Source organism: Bombina bombina, chromosome 8 (assembly GCF_027579735.1).
Source record: "Bombina bombina isolate aBomBom1 chromosome 8, aBomBom1.pri, whole genome shotgun sequence".
In the NCBI taxonomy this organism is placed as follows: domain Eukaryota; kingdom Metazoa; phylum Chordata; class Amphibia; order Anura; family Bombinatoridae; genus Bombina; species Bombina bombina.
In genome coordinates, this window is record NC_069506.1 from 178541255 (window position 1) to 178555771 (window position 14517).

Genomic DNA, 14517 nt, shown 5'->3' on the forward strand with positions numbered 1-14517 from the left:
GCCAATCACAAATGCATATACGTATAGTCTGAATTCTTGCACATGCTCAGTAGGATCTGGTGACTCAAAAATTGTAAATATAAAAGACTGTGCACATTTTTTTTAATGGAAGTAAATTGGAAAGTTGTTTAAAATTACATGCTGTATCTGAATCATGAAAATTTAATTTAACCCGAGTGTCCCTTTAAGCTTTTTAAAAACTAGAGAAATAATGGTTTGTCTGCGCCCATGTAGTTCAACAAATTATTTTAATGATATTATAGATAAGGGCAGAGTTGACCAAATTAGATTTTATTCATGTACTATACAGGGCTTAAATGTATATGAAATTTAGGAGCCAGATACATTGTTTTTATGTACAGACATACAGAAAATGTCAAAGAAATTAGAAATCATTACTAAAATTTAGACGTGATTTAAAAAAAAAAAAATTTGGGATTTGCCAATGAATATATAAGCTCAAGAAATGCTTAAATGAATATGAAAGTCAAAATTAAACGTAGGCAATTTTAATCTGCAGAATCTGGGAAAAAAACATAATTTATGTAAGAACTTACCTGATAAATTCATTTCTTTCATATTAACAAGAGTCCATGAGCTAGTGACGTATGGGATATACATTCCTACCAGGAGGGGCAAAGTTTCCCAAACCTTAAAATGCCTATAAATACACCCCTCACCACACCCACAAATCAGTTTAACGAATAGCCAAGAAGTGGGGTGATAAGAAAAAGTGCGAAGCATATAAAATAAGGAATTGGAATAATTGTGCTTTATACAAAAAAATCATAACCACCACAAAAAAGGGTGGGCCTCATGGACTCTTGTTAATATGAAAGAAATGAATTTATCAGGTAAGTTCTTACATAAATTATGTTTTCTTTCATGTAATTAACAAGAGTCCATGAGCTAGTGACGTATGGGATAATGACTACCCAAGATGTGGATCTTTCCACACAAGAGTCACTAGAGAGGGAGGGATAAAATAAAGACAGCCAATTCCTGCTGAAAATAATCCACACCCAAAATAAAGTTTAACAAAAAACATAAGCAGAAGATTCAAACTGAAACCGCTGCCTGAAGAACTTTTCTACCAAAAACTGCTTCAGAAGAAGAAAATACATCAAAATGGTAGAATTTAGTAAAAGTATGCAAAGAAGACCAAGTTGCTGCTTTGCAGATCTGGTCAACCGAAGCTTCATTCCTAAACGCCCAGGAAGTAGATACTGACCTAGTAGAATGAGCTGTAATTCTTTGAGGCGGAGTTTTACCCGACTCAACATAGGCAAGATGAATTAAAGATTTCAACCAAGATGCCAAAGAAATGGCAGAAGCTTTCTGGCCTTTCCTAGAACCAGAAAAGATAACAAATAGACTAGAAGTCTTACGGAAAGATTTCGTAGCTTCAACATAATATTTCAAAGCTCTAACAACATCCAAAGAATGCAATGATTTCTCCTTAGAATTCTTAGGATTAGGACATAATGAAGGAACCACAATTTCTCTACTAATGTTGTTGGAATTCACAACTTTAGGTAAAAATTCAAAAGAAGTTCGCAACACCGCCTTATCCTGATGAAAAATCAGAAAAGGAGACTCACACGAAAGAGCAGATAATTCAGAAACTCTTCTAGCAGAAGAGATGGCCAAAAGGAACAAAACTTTCCAAGAAAGTAATTTAATGTCCAATGAATGCATAGGTTCAAACGGAGGAGCTTGAAGAGCTCCCAGAACCAAATTCAAACTCCAAGGAGGAGAAATTGACTTAATGACAGGTTTTATACGAACCAAAGCTTGTACAAAACAATGAATATCAGGAAGAATAGCAATCTTTCTGTGAAAAAGAACAGAAAGAGCAGAGATTTGTCCTTTCAAAGAACTTGCGGACAAACCCTTATCCAAACCATCCTGAAGAAATTGTAAAATTCTCGGTATTCTAAAAGAATGCCAAGAAAAATGATGAGAAAGACACCATGAAATATAAGTCTTCCAGACTCTATAATATATCTCTCGAGATACAGATTTACGAGCCTGTAACATAGTATTAATCACGGAGTCAGAGAAACCTCTATGACCAAGAATCAAGCGTTCAATCTCCATACCTTTAAATTTAAGGATTTCAGATCCTGATGGAAAAAAGGACCTTGCGACAGAAGGTCTGGTCGTAGCGGAAGAGTCCACGGATGGCAAGAGGCCATCCGGACAAGATCCGCATACCAAAACCTGTGAGGCCATGCCGGAGCTACCAGCAGAACAAACGAGCATTCCTTCAGAATCTTGGAGATTACTCTTGGAAGAAGAACTAGAGGCGGAAAGATATAGGCAGGATGATACTTCCAAGGAAGAGATAATGCATCCACTGCCTCCGCCTGAGGATCCCGGGATCTGGACAGATACCTGGGAAGTTTCTTGTTTAGATGAGAGGCCATCAGATCTATCTCTGGGAGCCCCCACAATTGAACAATCTGAAGAAATACCTCTGGGTGAAGAGACCATTCGCCCGGATGCAACGTTTGGCGACTGAGATAATCCGCTTCCCAATTGTCTACACCTGGGATATGAACCGCAGAGATTAGACAGGAGCTGGATTCCGCCCAAACCAAAATTCGAGATACTTCTTTCATAGCCAGAGGACTGTGAGTCCCTCCTTGATGATTGATGTATGCCACAGTTGTGACATTGTCTGTCTGAAAACAAATGAACGATTCTCTCTTCAGAAGAGGCCAAAACTGAAGAGCTCTGAAAATTGCACGGAGTTCCAAAATATTGATCGGTAATCTCACCTCCTGAGATTCCCAAACTCCTTGTGCCGTCAGAGATCCCCACACAGCTCCCCAACCTGTGAGACTTGCATCTGTTGAAATTACAGTCCAGGTCGGAAGAACAAAAGAAGCCCCCTGAATTAAACGATGGTGATTTGTCCACCACGTTAGAGAGTGTCGAACAATCGGTTTTAAAGATATTAATTGAGATATCTTCGTGTAATCCCTGCACCATTGGTTCAGCATACAGAGCTGAAGAGGTCGCATGTGAAAACGAGCAAAGGGGATCGCGTCCGATGCAGCAGTCATAAGACCTAGAATTTCCATGCATAAGGCTACCGAAGGGAATGATTGTGACTGAAGGTTTCGACAAGCTGTAATCAATTTTAGACGTCTCTTGTCTGTTAAAGACAGAGTCATGGACACTGAATCTATCTGGAAACCCAGAAAGGTTACCCTTGTTTGAGGAATCAAAGAACTTTTTGGTAAATTGATCCTCCAACCATGATCTTGAAGAAACAACACAAGTCGATTCGTATGAGACTCTGCTAAATGTAAAGACGGAGCAAGTACCAAGATATCGTCCAAATAAGGAAATACCACAATACCCTGTTCTCTGATTACAGACAGAAGGGCACCGAGAATCTTTGTGAAAATTCTTGGAGCTGTAGCAAGGCCAAACGGTAGAGCCACAAATTGGTAATGCTTGTCTAGAAAAGAGAATCTCAGGAACTGATAATGATCTGGATGAATCGGAATATGCAGATATGCATCCTGTAAATCTATTGTGGACATATAATTCCCTTGCTGAACAAAAGGCAATATAGTCCTTACAGTTACCATCTTGAACGTTGGTATTCTTACATAACGATTCAATAATTTTAGATCCAGAACTGGTCTGAAGGAATTCTCCTTCTTTGGTACAATGAAGAGATTTGAATAAAACCCCATCCCCTGTTCCGGAACTGGAACTGGCATAATTACTCCAGCCAACTCTAGATCTGAAACACAATTCAGAAATGCTTGAGCTTTCACTGGATTTACTGGGACATGGGAAAGAAAAAATCTCTTTGCAGGAGGTCTCAACTTGAAACCAATTCTGTACCCTTCTGAAACAATGTTCTGAATCCAAAGATTGTGAACAGATTTGATCCAAATTTCTTTGAAAAAACGTAACCTGCCCCCTACCAGCTGAACTGGAATGAGGGCCGTACCTTCATGTGAACTTAGAAGCAGGCTTTGCCTTTCTAGCAGGCTTGGATTTATTCCAGACTGGAGATGGTTTCCAAACTGAAACTGCTCCTGAGGACGAAGGATCAGGCTTTTGTTCTTTGTTGAAACGAAAGGAACGAAAACGATTGTTAGCCCTGTTTTTACCTTTAGATTTTTTATCCTGTGGTAAAAAAGTTCCTTTCCCACCAGTAACAGTTGAAATAATAGAATCCAACTGAGAACCAAATAATTTGTTTCCCTGGAAAGAAATGGAAAGTAGAGTTGATTTAGAAGCCATATCAGCATTCCAAGTCTTAAGCCATAAAGCTCTTCTGGCTAAGATAGCCAGAGACATAAATCTAACATCAACTCTAATAATATCAAAAATGGCATCACAGATGAAATTATTAGCATGCTGGAGAAGAATAATAATATCATGAGAATCACGATTTGTTACTTGTTGCGCTAGAGTTTCCAACCAAAAAGTTGAAGCTGCAGCAACATCAGCCAATGATATAGCAGGTCTAAGAAGATTACCTGAACATAGATAAGCTTTTCTTAGAAAAGATTCAATTTTTCTATCTAAAGGATCCTTAAACGAGGTACCATCTGACGTAGGAATGGTAGTACGTTTAGCAAGGGTAGAAATAGCCCCATCAACTTTAGGGATTTTGTCCCAAAATTATAACCTGTCAGGCGGAACAGGATATAATTGCTTAAAACGTTTAGAAGGAGTAAATGAATTACCCAATTTATCCCATTCCTTAGCAATTACTGCAGAAATAGCATTAGGAACAGGAAAGACTTCTGGAATAACCGCAGGAGCTTTAAAAACCTTATCCAAACGTATAGAATTAGTATCAAGAGGACTAGAATCCTCTATTTCTAAAGCAATTAGTACTTCTTTAAGTAAAGAGCGAATAAATTCCATCTTAAATAAATATGAAGATTTATCAGCATCAATCTCTGAGACAGAATCCTCTGAACTAGAAGAGTCCAAAGAATCAGAATGATGGTGTTCATTTAAAAATTCATCTGTAGAGAGAGAAGATTTAAAAGACTTTTTACGTTTACTAGAAGGAGAAATAACAGACAAAGCCTTCTTTATGGATTCAGAAACAAAATCTCTTATGTTATCAGGAACATTCTGCACCTTAGATGTTGAGGGAACTGCAACAGGCAATGGTACATCACTAAAGGAAATATTATCTGCTTTAACAAGTTTGTCATGACAATTATTACAAACAACAGCTGGAGAAATAGCTACCAAAAGTTTACAGCAGATACACTTAGCTTTGGTAGATCCAGCAGGCAGTGGTTTTCCTGTAGTATCTTCTGGCTCAGATGCAACGTGAGACATCTTGCAATATGTAAGAGAAAAAACAACATATAAAGCAAAATAAATCAAATTCCTTATAAGACAGTTTCAGGAATGGGAAAAAAAATGCCAAACATCAAGCTTCTAGCAACCAGAAGCAAATGAAAAATGAGACTGAAATAATGTGGAGACAAAAGCGACGCCCATATTTTTTGGCGCCAAATAAGACGCCCACATTATTTGGCGCCTAAATGCTTTTGGCGCCAAAAATGACGCCACATCCGGAACGCCGACATTTTTGGCGCAAAATAACGTCAAAAAAATGACGCAACTTCCGGCGACACGTATGACGCCGGAAACGGAAATGAATTTTTGCGCCAAAAAAATCCGCGCCAAAAATGACGCAATAAAATGAAGCATTTTCAGCCCCCGCGAGCCTAACAGCCCACAGGGAAAAAAGTCAAATTTTTGAGGTAAGACAAAATATGAAAATTTAAAGCATAATCCCAAATATGAAACTGACTGTCTGGAAATAAGGAAAGTTGAACATTCTGAGTCAAGGCAAATAAATGTTTGAATACATATATTTAGAACTTTATAAATAAAGTGCCCAACCATAGCTTAGAGTGTCACAGAAAATAAGACTTACTTACCCCAGGACACTCATCTACATGTTTGTAGAAAGCCAAACCAGTACTGAAACGAGAATCAGTAGAGGAAATGGTAAATATAAGAGTATATCGTCGATCTGAAAAGGGAGGTAAGAGATGAATCTCTACGACCGATAACAGAGAACCTTATGAAATAGACCCCGTAGAAGGAGATCACTGCATTCAATAGGCAATACTCTCCTCACATCCCTCTGACATTCACTGCACGCTGAGAGGAAAACCGGGCTCCAACTTGCTGCGGAGCGCATATCAACGTAGAATCTAGCACAAACTTACTTCACCACCTCCCTTGGAGGCAAAGTTTGTAAAACTGATTTGTGGGTGTGGTGAGGGGTGTATTTATAGGCATTTTAAGGTTTGGGAAACTTTGCCCCTCCTGGTAGGAATGTATATCCCATACGTCACTAGCTCATGGACTCTTGTTAATTACATGAAAGAAAACAAAAAAAACAATCACTTGTCTGGCGTTTAGAACTTTTTATAAAGTACACAAAATTTGACATACATACAACTCTTAAATATCTATACCTGACTGAGATTCCCTTGGTGTTGTCCAGCTGAAGGCATCTGTTGAGGAGCTGCAGATTGGTAAGCGGCAGTCATGCCATATTGGTTCTGGGCATTATAACCCCCATACATATTCTGCTTTATTTAAAAAAAAAAAAAATCAGTTGCACAAAAATCTATGAACTATAAAAAGGCTTTATAATATCATTAAAATTACATGCACTTAATTCTGAGGCTAGATCAGATTGAAGCTAGAAACTGCAGTTAATTACTTGGTCACTTACAAAACTTTGTATGAAAAAGAATGTCCAGTACAACAACAACAAAAGTGTAAGAAAGTATAAAAAGGGTTACTTAGTCTAAGCAGAATGTTTACAGAACGGTTCTAAACAGGTCTCTGATATATTAAAAAATTACACAGCTCCAAATCAGATGTAAGATCATACACACACACGCACACACTGGTGCATACAAATGCTTAAGTAGCAGGTCAACAATGAGCAGTATAAATGCACCAATAAGAAAATCTATACTTAAAATAATCATAAAACTAGTGTTAAATTGCCTCAATGTTTATTGCTCCGCAAGCCTTAAATATGTACATGGAAGCAGTAAGTAGCCAGACACGATTACTCAATTTTGGACTCAAGTTTCACTTCCATACATATTTTTAAAGTGCACTTTTAATAGTTCTCTTTCTTTCTACTATATATTGAATATTTGCAATTATGCAGTTTTCTTGACATCCTGCCAATATATTCTTAAAATCTGATGCATAATTATCTCAACTTGCTGAAATTAGCATTGATTAGGAGTAGTTCATATTCAAATACCCAATAGAAGAGATTTTCACTATCAGAGAGGCAGAGGTACCGAAAACTACAAATATGACCAGTTTGCTTATCTTTGCTCTAGCAAACCTTAAAATGGACACTGAACCCAATTTTTTTCTTTTGTGATTCAGAGATCATGCAAATTTAAGCAACTTTCTGATTTATTCCTATTAGCAAATGTTTTTTATTCTCTTATCTCGTATCTTTATTTGAAAAGCAAGAATGTAAGTTTAAATGCCGGCCCATTTTCGTGAACAACTTGGGTTGTTCTTGCAGATTGGTGGATAAATACATCCAATAAACAAGTGCTGTCCAAGGTTCTCGACTTTCTTATTCAAATAAAGATAGCAAGAGAACGAAGAAAAATAGGAGTAAATTAGAAAGTTGCTTTCAATTGCATGCTCTATCTGAATCACAAAAGAAAAAAAAATGTTGGTTCAGTGTCCCTTTAAATCAGTAATCAGAAGCTTAGTAGTCTTGCCTATTCCTTCTCAAGCTGGTGCATTTAATATAGATATCTTACAAACCATAAGAGGCAGAACAAAGCATGGGCCCCTTAAATCAATTGCTTAAAGGGATATTAAACAGTCTGTGTCATAGTTGTAATAAAAAAAAGCACTAAGCAGTTGCTTATACTTGATAGAAACTATTGAAATATGTATTCATCTAATTAAAACTTATTTTACCTTTTATTTTTTTTAACACTATATTTGTGCTTCCTGTCAGAACAGAACATGGAGGTGGCCTTTGCAGGAAGTTTTATCTTAGCTTGATGTCAAATCTTTTAGGCTTGTGAATAGACTAGATTGTGGAGTCAGATTTGCTCATGCCCAGAACTCACAAAATGAACTTAGGTTTTGAAAATCCTCTGCTCTTAAAACACTGAGGGGCAGGGCTAAACGGAGAATTTTTAAGTGATAATTTTGCAAGAAAACATTTAAGTTCTTTGATGTTTTTTCTTTTTATATTTACTTTGATTTAACATATTTTTTTTACCAAAGGAGCCATTTAATATCATACGTGAACTGAAAGTACTGGTAAGATCTTTAAATACTTACCATTGGATAATAATAGTTGTAAGGATAAGGATAGTTATACTGTGAATACCACTGGTAATACTGTTGCTGTTGCATATTTACATCTCCTTGCTGTGTTGTATACTGGTGGGAGGGGGAGAAAAAAAAAATCATAAATATGTATTACATAAAATGACAGCTGCAACTATTAGTAAAAACATTCACTTATATAAATTAAACGGTATCCAGTACATTACCCCTCCCCTTATTATAAACTACTTTAAGTAGAAGGGAGAGAAATGTCTGTTGCAGTTTCTTATAAGATACAATCAAACAAGGCTTAGCTTTATTTACAGCATTCTTATATGCAAGTCACCATTACATGATACTTAATCATTACCTGTGAATTTGCCTGCCCGCTTGCAGTAGCATTACTTGCTGCTGCAGCTGCCGCAGCCGCATTAGCTTTACTGATGCTAGCTAATGCTTGACGGGCTTTTTCCCACTCTGGATTTTCCTGCATTGGTGTCTCCAGGCCATTTTCTACGTTGCCACTTGCATTGTACTGCTGAACCCTATATGAAGTAATTGCTCCAATGTAATTAAAACTTGACAAAAAAATTGCCAATGTATATTAACGTTATGTATGCATGCGAATACCTGGTTGCAAAAACTGTAGTTAGGACATTATACAGAATTCTAAAAACTTAAAACTAAACAAAAAAATAAAAAAGGTTATGAATTAGTAAGTGCTGCAGAACTGTTTGTAATTTTGTAAACCATATAAATATATTTTTTTTTAAAGATATTTAAAAGGACTATTACAACAAAGTACTTTGTGTGGATTTTTACATCCATCACAAAATAAATTTAAAAAAAAATAAGTTTCACATTTAACCATAATGACAACTAAGAACCAGAATATGAAACTCATTTTATTTGCTTGTCCAATCTTAAAAAGGGACATTAAACACTTAATACATGCTAGATTCAAACAAAAGATTAGTCTGAGAATTACAAGTAGATGTATTTTTAAAGATTCATTAGCTGTTTAAATATTGACAAAATAAGTGTACAATTTTAGTGTCTATAAAACAGTGGGAGCTGCCATGTTGTAAGTTAGGTTACCTTCTCTGCTGTGGCCAATTAGGGACAGTTATAAATAGGTCACAAGAGTGTGCAGCCAATGGTTGTACAGAATATAACAGGGTTCTGCACTTCCATTTCTAACAGGAATTGAAATAATAACAATTTCAGAATGGAATTACAGGAAAAGGGGACAAAATAAATACTAGTATATTGCAGTATATATATATATATATTTTTTTTTTTTTTTTTTTTTTGCGGCATACCCACATATGGTGTGAGTAACCCATGCACTAGTATTCTGTGGTAGCTTATATGACACAAAATGTCTTCACTGAAGCAATACCAACACAACATACTAAGATCTTGGATTTGAACAGATCAGTGTGTTGCACTGCCACAAGAATACATCCAGAAAGACAACTTCTGCATTTGTGTGCTACCGAGGCATCCAAAGTCACACCCAGAGTTTTTTTTTTGTTTTTTTGCACAGTTCTCCCACGGACCAAATTAATAGGCACACCACCCGTTGAAGGAATATCTAGCACACACAAAGAAAGGTTGATCGGATACATAAGTTTGGCTGCACCACCATGCTAAATTAGAAAATTCTTCAGCAGATTCAATTTGCACACTTTATAAGTATTCATGTTATATAAGTACCAGGGGTTCATTCGGTATAACTAATGCTGTTTCATTACTTTTATAACATATTTAACAAAAACTGTATTGACAAATACAGGAAATGAATGTAGGTCACATCGATCTAGAGAAATAGAAATGTCACTTGGAAAATATAAAGTATGTTTTAATATACCTGCATACCTCACAACATATAAACACACCACCAACAAAAAGATTATGACTCACTGAAGGCACAGATGATTAGTATTTTTTTGCAATAAATTATTTTTTAATAAAAAAAAAAAAAAGTACATCTTTTTTTAGACTTAATGCTATTGCACACTTAAAGGGACACTGAATACATTTTTTTTCTTTTGCGATTCAGATAGAGCATACAATTTTAAGCAACTTTCTAATTTACTCCTATTCTCAAATTTTCTTTATTCTCTTGGTATCTTTATTTGAAATGCAAGAAAGTTTAGATGCCGGACCATTTTTGGTGAACAACCTGGGTTGTCCTTGCTGATTGGTGGATAAACTCATCCACCAATAAAAAAAAGTGGTGTCCAGAGGTCTGAACCAAAAAAAAATAGCTTAGATGCCTTCTTTTTCAAATAAAGATAGCAAGAGAACAAAGAAAAATTGATAATAGGAGTAAATTAGAAAGCTGCTTAAAATTGCATGCACTATCTGAATTATGAAAGAAAAAAATTGGGTTCAGTTTCCCTTTAATAGACTAGTAAATATAACTTTTATATACACTGGGAAACAAATTTAGTGTGACTCACTTTATTTCTATATTTGCTTTATTGCGGTGGTCTGGAACCTAACCCACAATATGCCTGTACATAAAAGATCCATGGCAAACTGCGCCAAGCAAATACATTCGGTAAATATGTAATAGAAAGGTCTCACCATTCTGCATTCAGCTGATCTAGGTTTGTAGCCATCGCACTGTCCAAATATTCAGCACCACAGTTACTTTATGTCCTGTTAACATACAAATACCTAAACTGAAAGATGATCTCAATACATTGGTCAATGTAACAACCCCTCTCTCTATAGATGGAAACAGAAAATATGTGGCAATATGATACACTGACAGTGTGTTATAAGATATATACCCACAGCAAGAGGAATTTTTTAAATACTTGCACATATATAGTATTTTTTAAAATAATGTTAATACATTATTTTGTATTTAAGTAAAATAAAACTATATTATTCTAAATGATTTTAGAATAAAAATGCATCTAAAGATCATGCTGGTTATAGCCCCACTTCGCTCAAAAGAAGCAAGGGGGCCATCTATCATACAGGAGTCAAATTTTACTTGATCCTGTAACACCCTTTAAAGCAAACTCTTACATCAGACCACAATTACTTCTGTCCCTCATTAGCAAAGGAAGTCAGACAAATGAATTCTAGAATGTGTTGTGTATTCCTGAAATGCTCTTAATTTGGAAAACCTTGTAACGTGTTAAATATTGGTGTTAGAGATACACGTTTTAATTTGTTACAGAATGTATTTTTTGCATTAATAGCCCTAGCTTTTTACACCTACGCTTATAAAAATTGTTTTAATATTTTCATTACAAATGCTTACAATGCAGAGCTTAGTTGTGGACAATGACACATACTGTGTTTATTTAAAATAAATGTCCCTTTAAAAAAAATAAAAAAAAAATAAAGGACTGTAAAGTTAAACTCATGATTCGGATAGAGCTTGGAATTTTAAACAACTTTCCAATTGACTTCTGTTATCAAATTTGCTTCATTTTCTTTTATGGAATAGAGAAACTAGGTAGGCTCATAAGAGCTCAGGAGTGTGCATGTGTCTTTAGAACTCAAAGCTACAAATAATGTTGCAAAAACCTGCTGCCATAGATTACTAAAAACACGTGCACACTTGAAATCTTATGAGCCTACCTAGTTTTACTCTTCAATAAAAGATACCAAGAAAACTAAGCAAATTTGATAGCAGTAAATTGGAAAGTTGTTTAAAATTGCAAGCTCTAACAGAATCAAACGTCTAATTTTGACTTTACAGTCCCTTTAAAGGACCAGTCAACACAGTTGATTTGCATAATCAACAAATGCAAGATAACAAGACAATGCAATAGCACTTAGTCTGAACTTCAAATTAGTAGATTTTTTTTCTGACAATTTTAAAAGTTGTCTTTTTCCACTCCCTCTGTACCATGTGACAGCCATCAGCCAATCACAAATGCATACACGTACCATGTGACAGCCAGCCATTCACAAATGCATACACACTTATTCTTGCACATGCTCAGTAGGAGCTGGTGACTAAAAAAGTTTAAATATAAAAAGACTGTGCACATTTTTAGTTAATGGAAGTAAATTGGAAAGTTGTTTAAAATGGCATGCTCTATCCGAATAATCAAAGTTTAATTTTGATTGAGTGTCCCTTCAAGCGAAAATCAAATGAGTTATCAATATAAGCATGCCTTTTATATATAAACCATAACCTGTGAAAAGTGTGCATTTCATTGAACTTTAGAATTGGACTGTTTGCTAAAATAAGATCTGTTATCAATAACAATTTAAAATTACATAAAACCCAGACACGATTCAGATAGAGCAAACAGTTATAAACAACATTCCAGATTACTTATCTTATTTGCATCATTCCCTTGGTATTATTATCAGGTATTTGTAGAGCGCCAACAGATTCCGCAGCGCTGTAAACATAGTCGGTGTACAGGATAGCTTTTGTAGGAGTCAAGTGGGTAGAGGGTATCCTTTATTGAAAAGTGTAACTAGGCAAGTTCAGAAACTGCAAATTGGTGGCCACACATATATGCCTCGTCATTGGTTTACCAATGTGTTCAGCTAGCTCCAAGTAGTGCTTTGCTTCTTATTCAATAAAGAATGCCAAGAGAATGAAGCAACATTGATAATACAAGTAAATTGGAAAGTTGTTTAAAACTGTAAGCACTATCTGAATTATGAGAAATGTTTTGGGTTTCATGTCCCTTTAAGCATAATTTATAAACTGCAAGGATGTGGTTTTGATGTTAGTTACCCCTCTATAAACTCTATATTTGATATAGCAGAAAATATGTGCCTATCCAAAATATAATTATTTTATTTATCTGAAAAAACGTCTGTACAGTATTCGAAAACCAGTAAAATAACAGATTTCAGTCTTCTGTTTAAATAACATGCTAAAAGTATGCATGTTTCGGATTAACCATTATGAAAATTTAGGAAAAGTGTAATTTATTAAACAGGAAATAACTCACGCAGATTTGCTTTGAAAAGCATAAGAATGGGTAGAAATAAATGCAGACGTGTCTTCAGTAGCTATAATAATGCGTTTGGTAGTTGCTAGAATAACCTTTGCATTGTAAGCATTTGCACTTATGTCTACCTATACTCCCTACCGGAAAGGTACCCCCCAAACCCCACCCTTCCCTCATGATGAACCCAAGGCTCATTTGTGCGGATCGGGCCACAAGTGTAATAGCCAGCACCGTGTTACCTCAGACGGACGTCAGGAAATAAGGAAAGGCTCGTAACGGACACCAAAGCCTGCGGCTCCTTTACCGAAAACCCAATAACGGACCCTTCCCTCTAGGCAAGTAGGGAGATCTCCCTCCCCCAGCGTCAGGCCTCAACCTTAACAGCACGGGAGTTTTGCCCCCAGTTGGCGAACCGTTACCAGATTTCTGAATTGTATTTTTTCCGTTACCAGACTAGAGCGTAACCCCCCTTCAGCTTATCTTCACAACAATTGCGCAAATATTCGACACCATACACGGTTCCAATGACGTGCGAATTCGTAGATTGATGCAATAATACAAAATGGCGACGATCACCTCCTCGGTCAATGTGTAACATCCTTTTTACAATAGTCTTTTTCCTGTCGCCCAGCTCCGCCCACCTTTTCCAGGCTACCACCCAATCGCTGCTTTTCTCTCCGTGAATTGTATACATTACTGGCTACACGTACTGTCTTTCACGTTGATAAACATATCACCAATCCTATCAAAAACCGAGGTAAATAGGCGGACTCGTTCGGGCTATTCTGTTTGTTGCAAATGAACGAAAGAGAATATAATTTGATTGACATCGTTAGTTGTGATTTCCTGTAAATAGCTGCATTAATTCACATCTTAAAAATACAAATACAGGGATGTTACAATATTTATATTGGTTTTTTTTGTTTTTGTTTTTTTAAATCGTCTTATTAAAGTTCGCATTTCTTCAGGGCTGAGGATCATCCCATCTTTAAAACACATTTGGCAATATTTCACTATGTTTCACTAAGACAAATACTGACGTGATAGACATTTGTTACAAAGAAGGAGCAATATTTTAGGGTTCTAAAGCTTTGTACTCACCATAGACGTTTGCCTACCAAGTTGCAACACGCCTAGAGGAGCTATGTCGCTAGATTGTTTCAAATATTGATACTCTGTTTAATATTGGAGGTGAATATCTCATTAGTAAGTAAGATGA

General features: G+C 36.0%; 1 protein-coding gene across 4 annotated transcripts in view; it reads right to left on the reverse strand.

Annotated features, from left to right (window-relative positions):
* Nucleotides 1–13891, reverse strand: part of LENG8 (leukocyte receptor cluster member 8) — a 62516-nt gene extending 48625 nt beyond the window's left edge. For 2 of the 4 annotated variants that reach the window (XM_053690750.1, XM_053690753.1), the window contains exons 1-5: nt 13538–13891; nt 10945–11019; nt 8720–8894; nt 8362–8463; nt 6492–6608 (exon numbers count right to left, since the gene is read on the reverse strand). In XM_053690750.1, coding sequence (XP_053546725.1) covers nt 6492–6608; nt 8362–8463; nt 8720–8894; nt 10945–10979 — 429 coding nt within the window. In that variant the 5' untranslated portion in view covers nt 10980–11019; nt 13538–13891. Of the gene's footprint in view, nt 1–6491; nt 6609–8361; nt 8464–8719; nt 8895–10944; nt 11966–13537 lie in introns of those variants that run through there. The other 2 variants (XM_053690752.1, XM_053690751.1) reach the window with 2 other exon arrangements.
* Between the last annotated feature and the right edge of the window lie 626 nt (nt 13892–14517).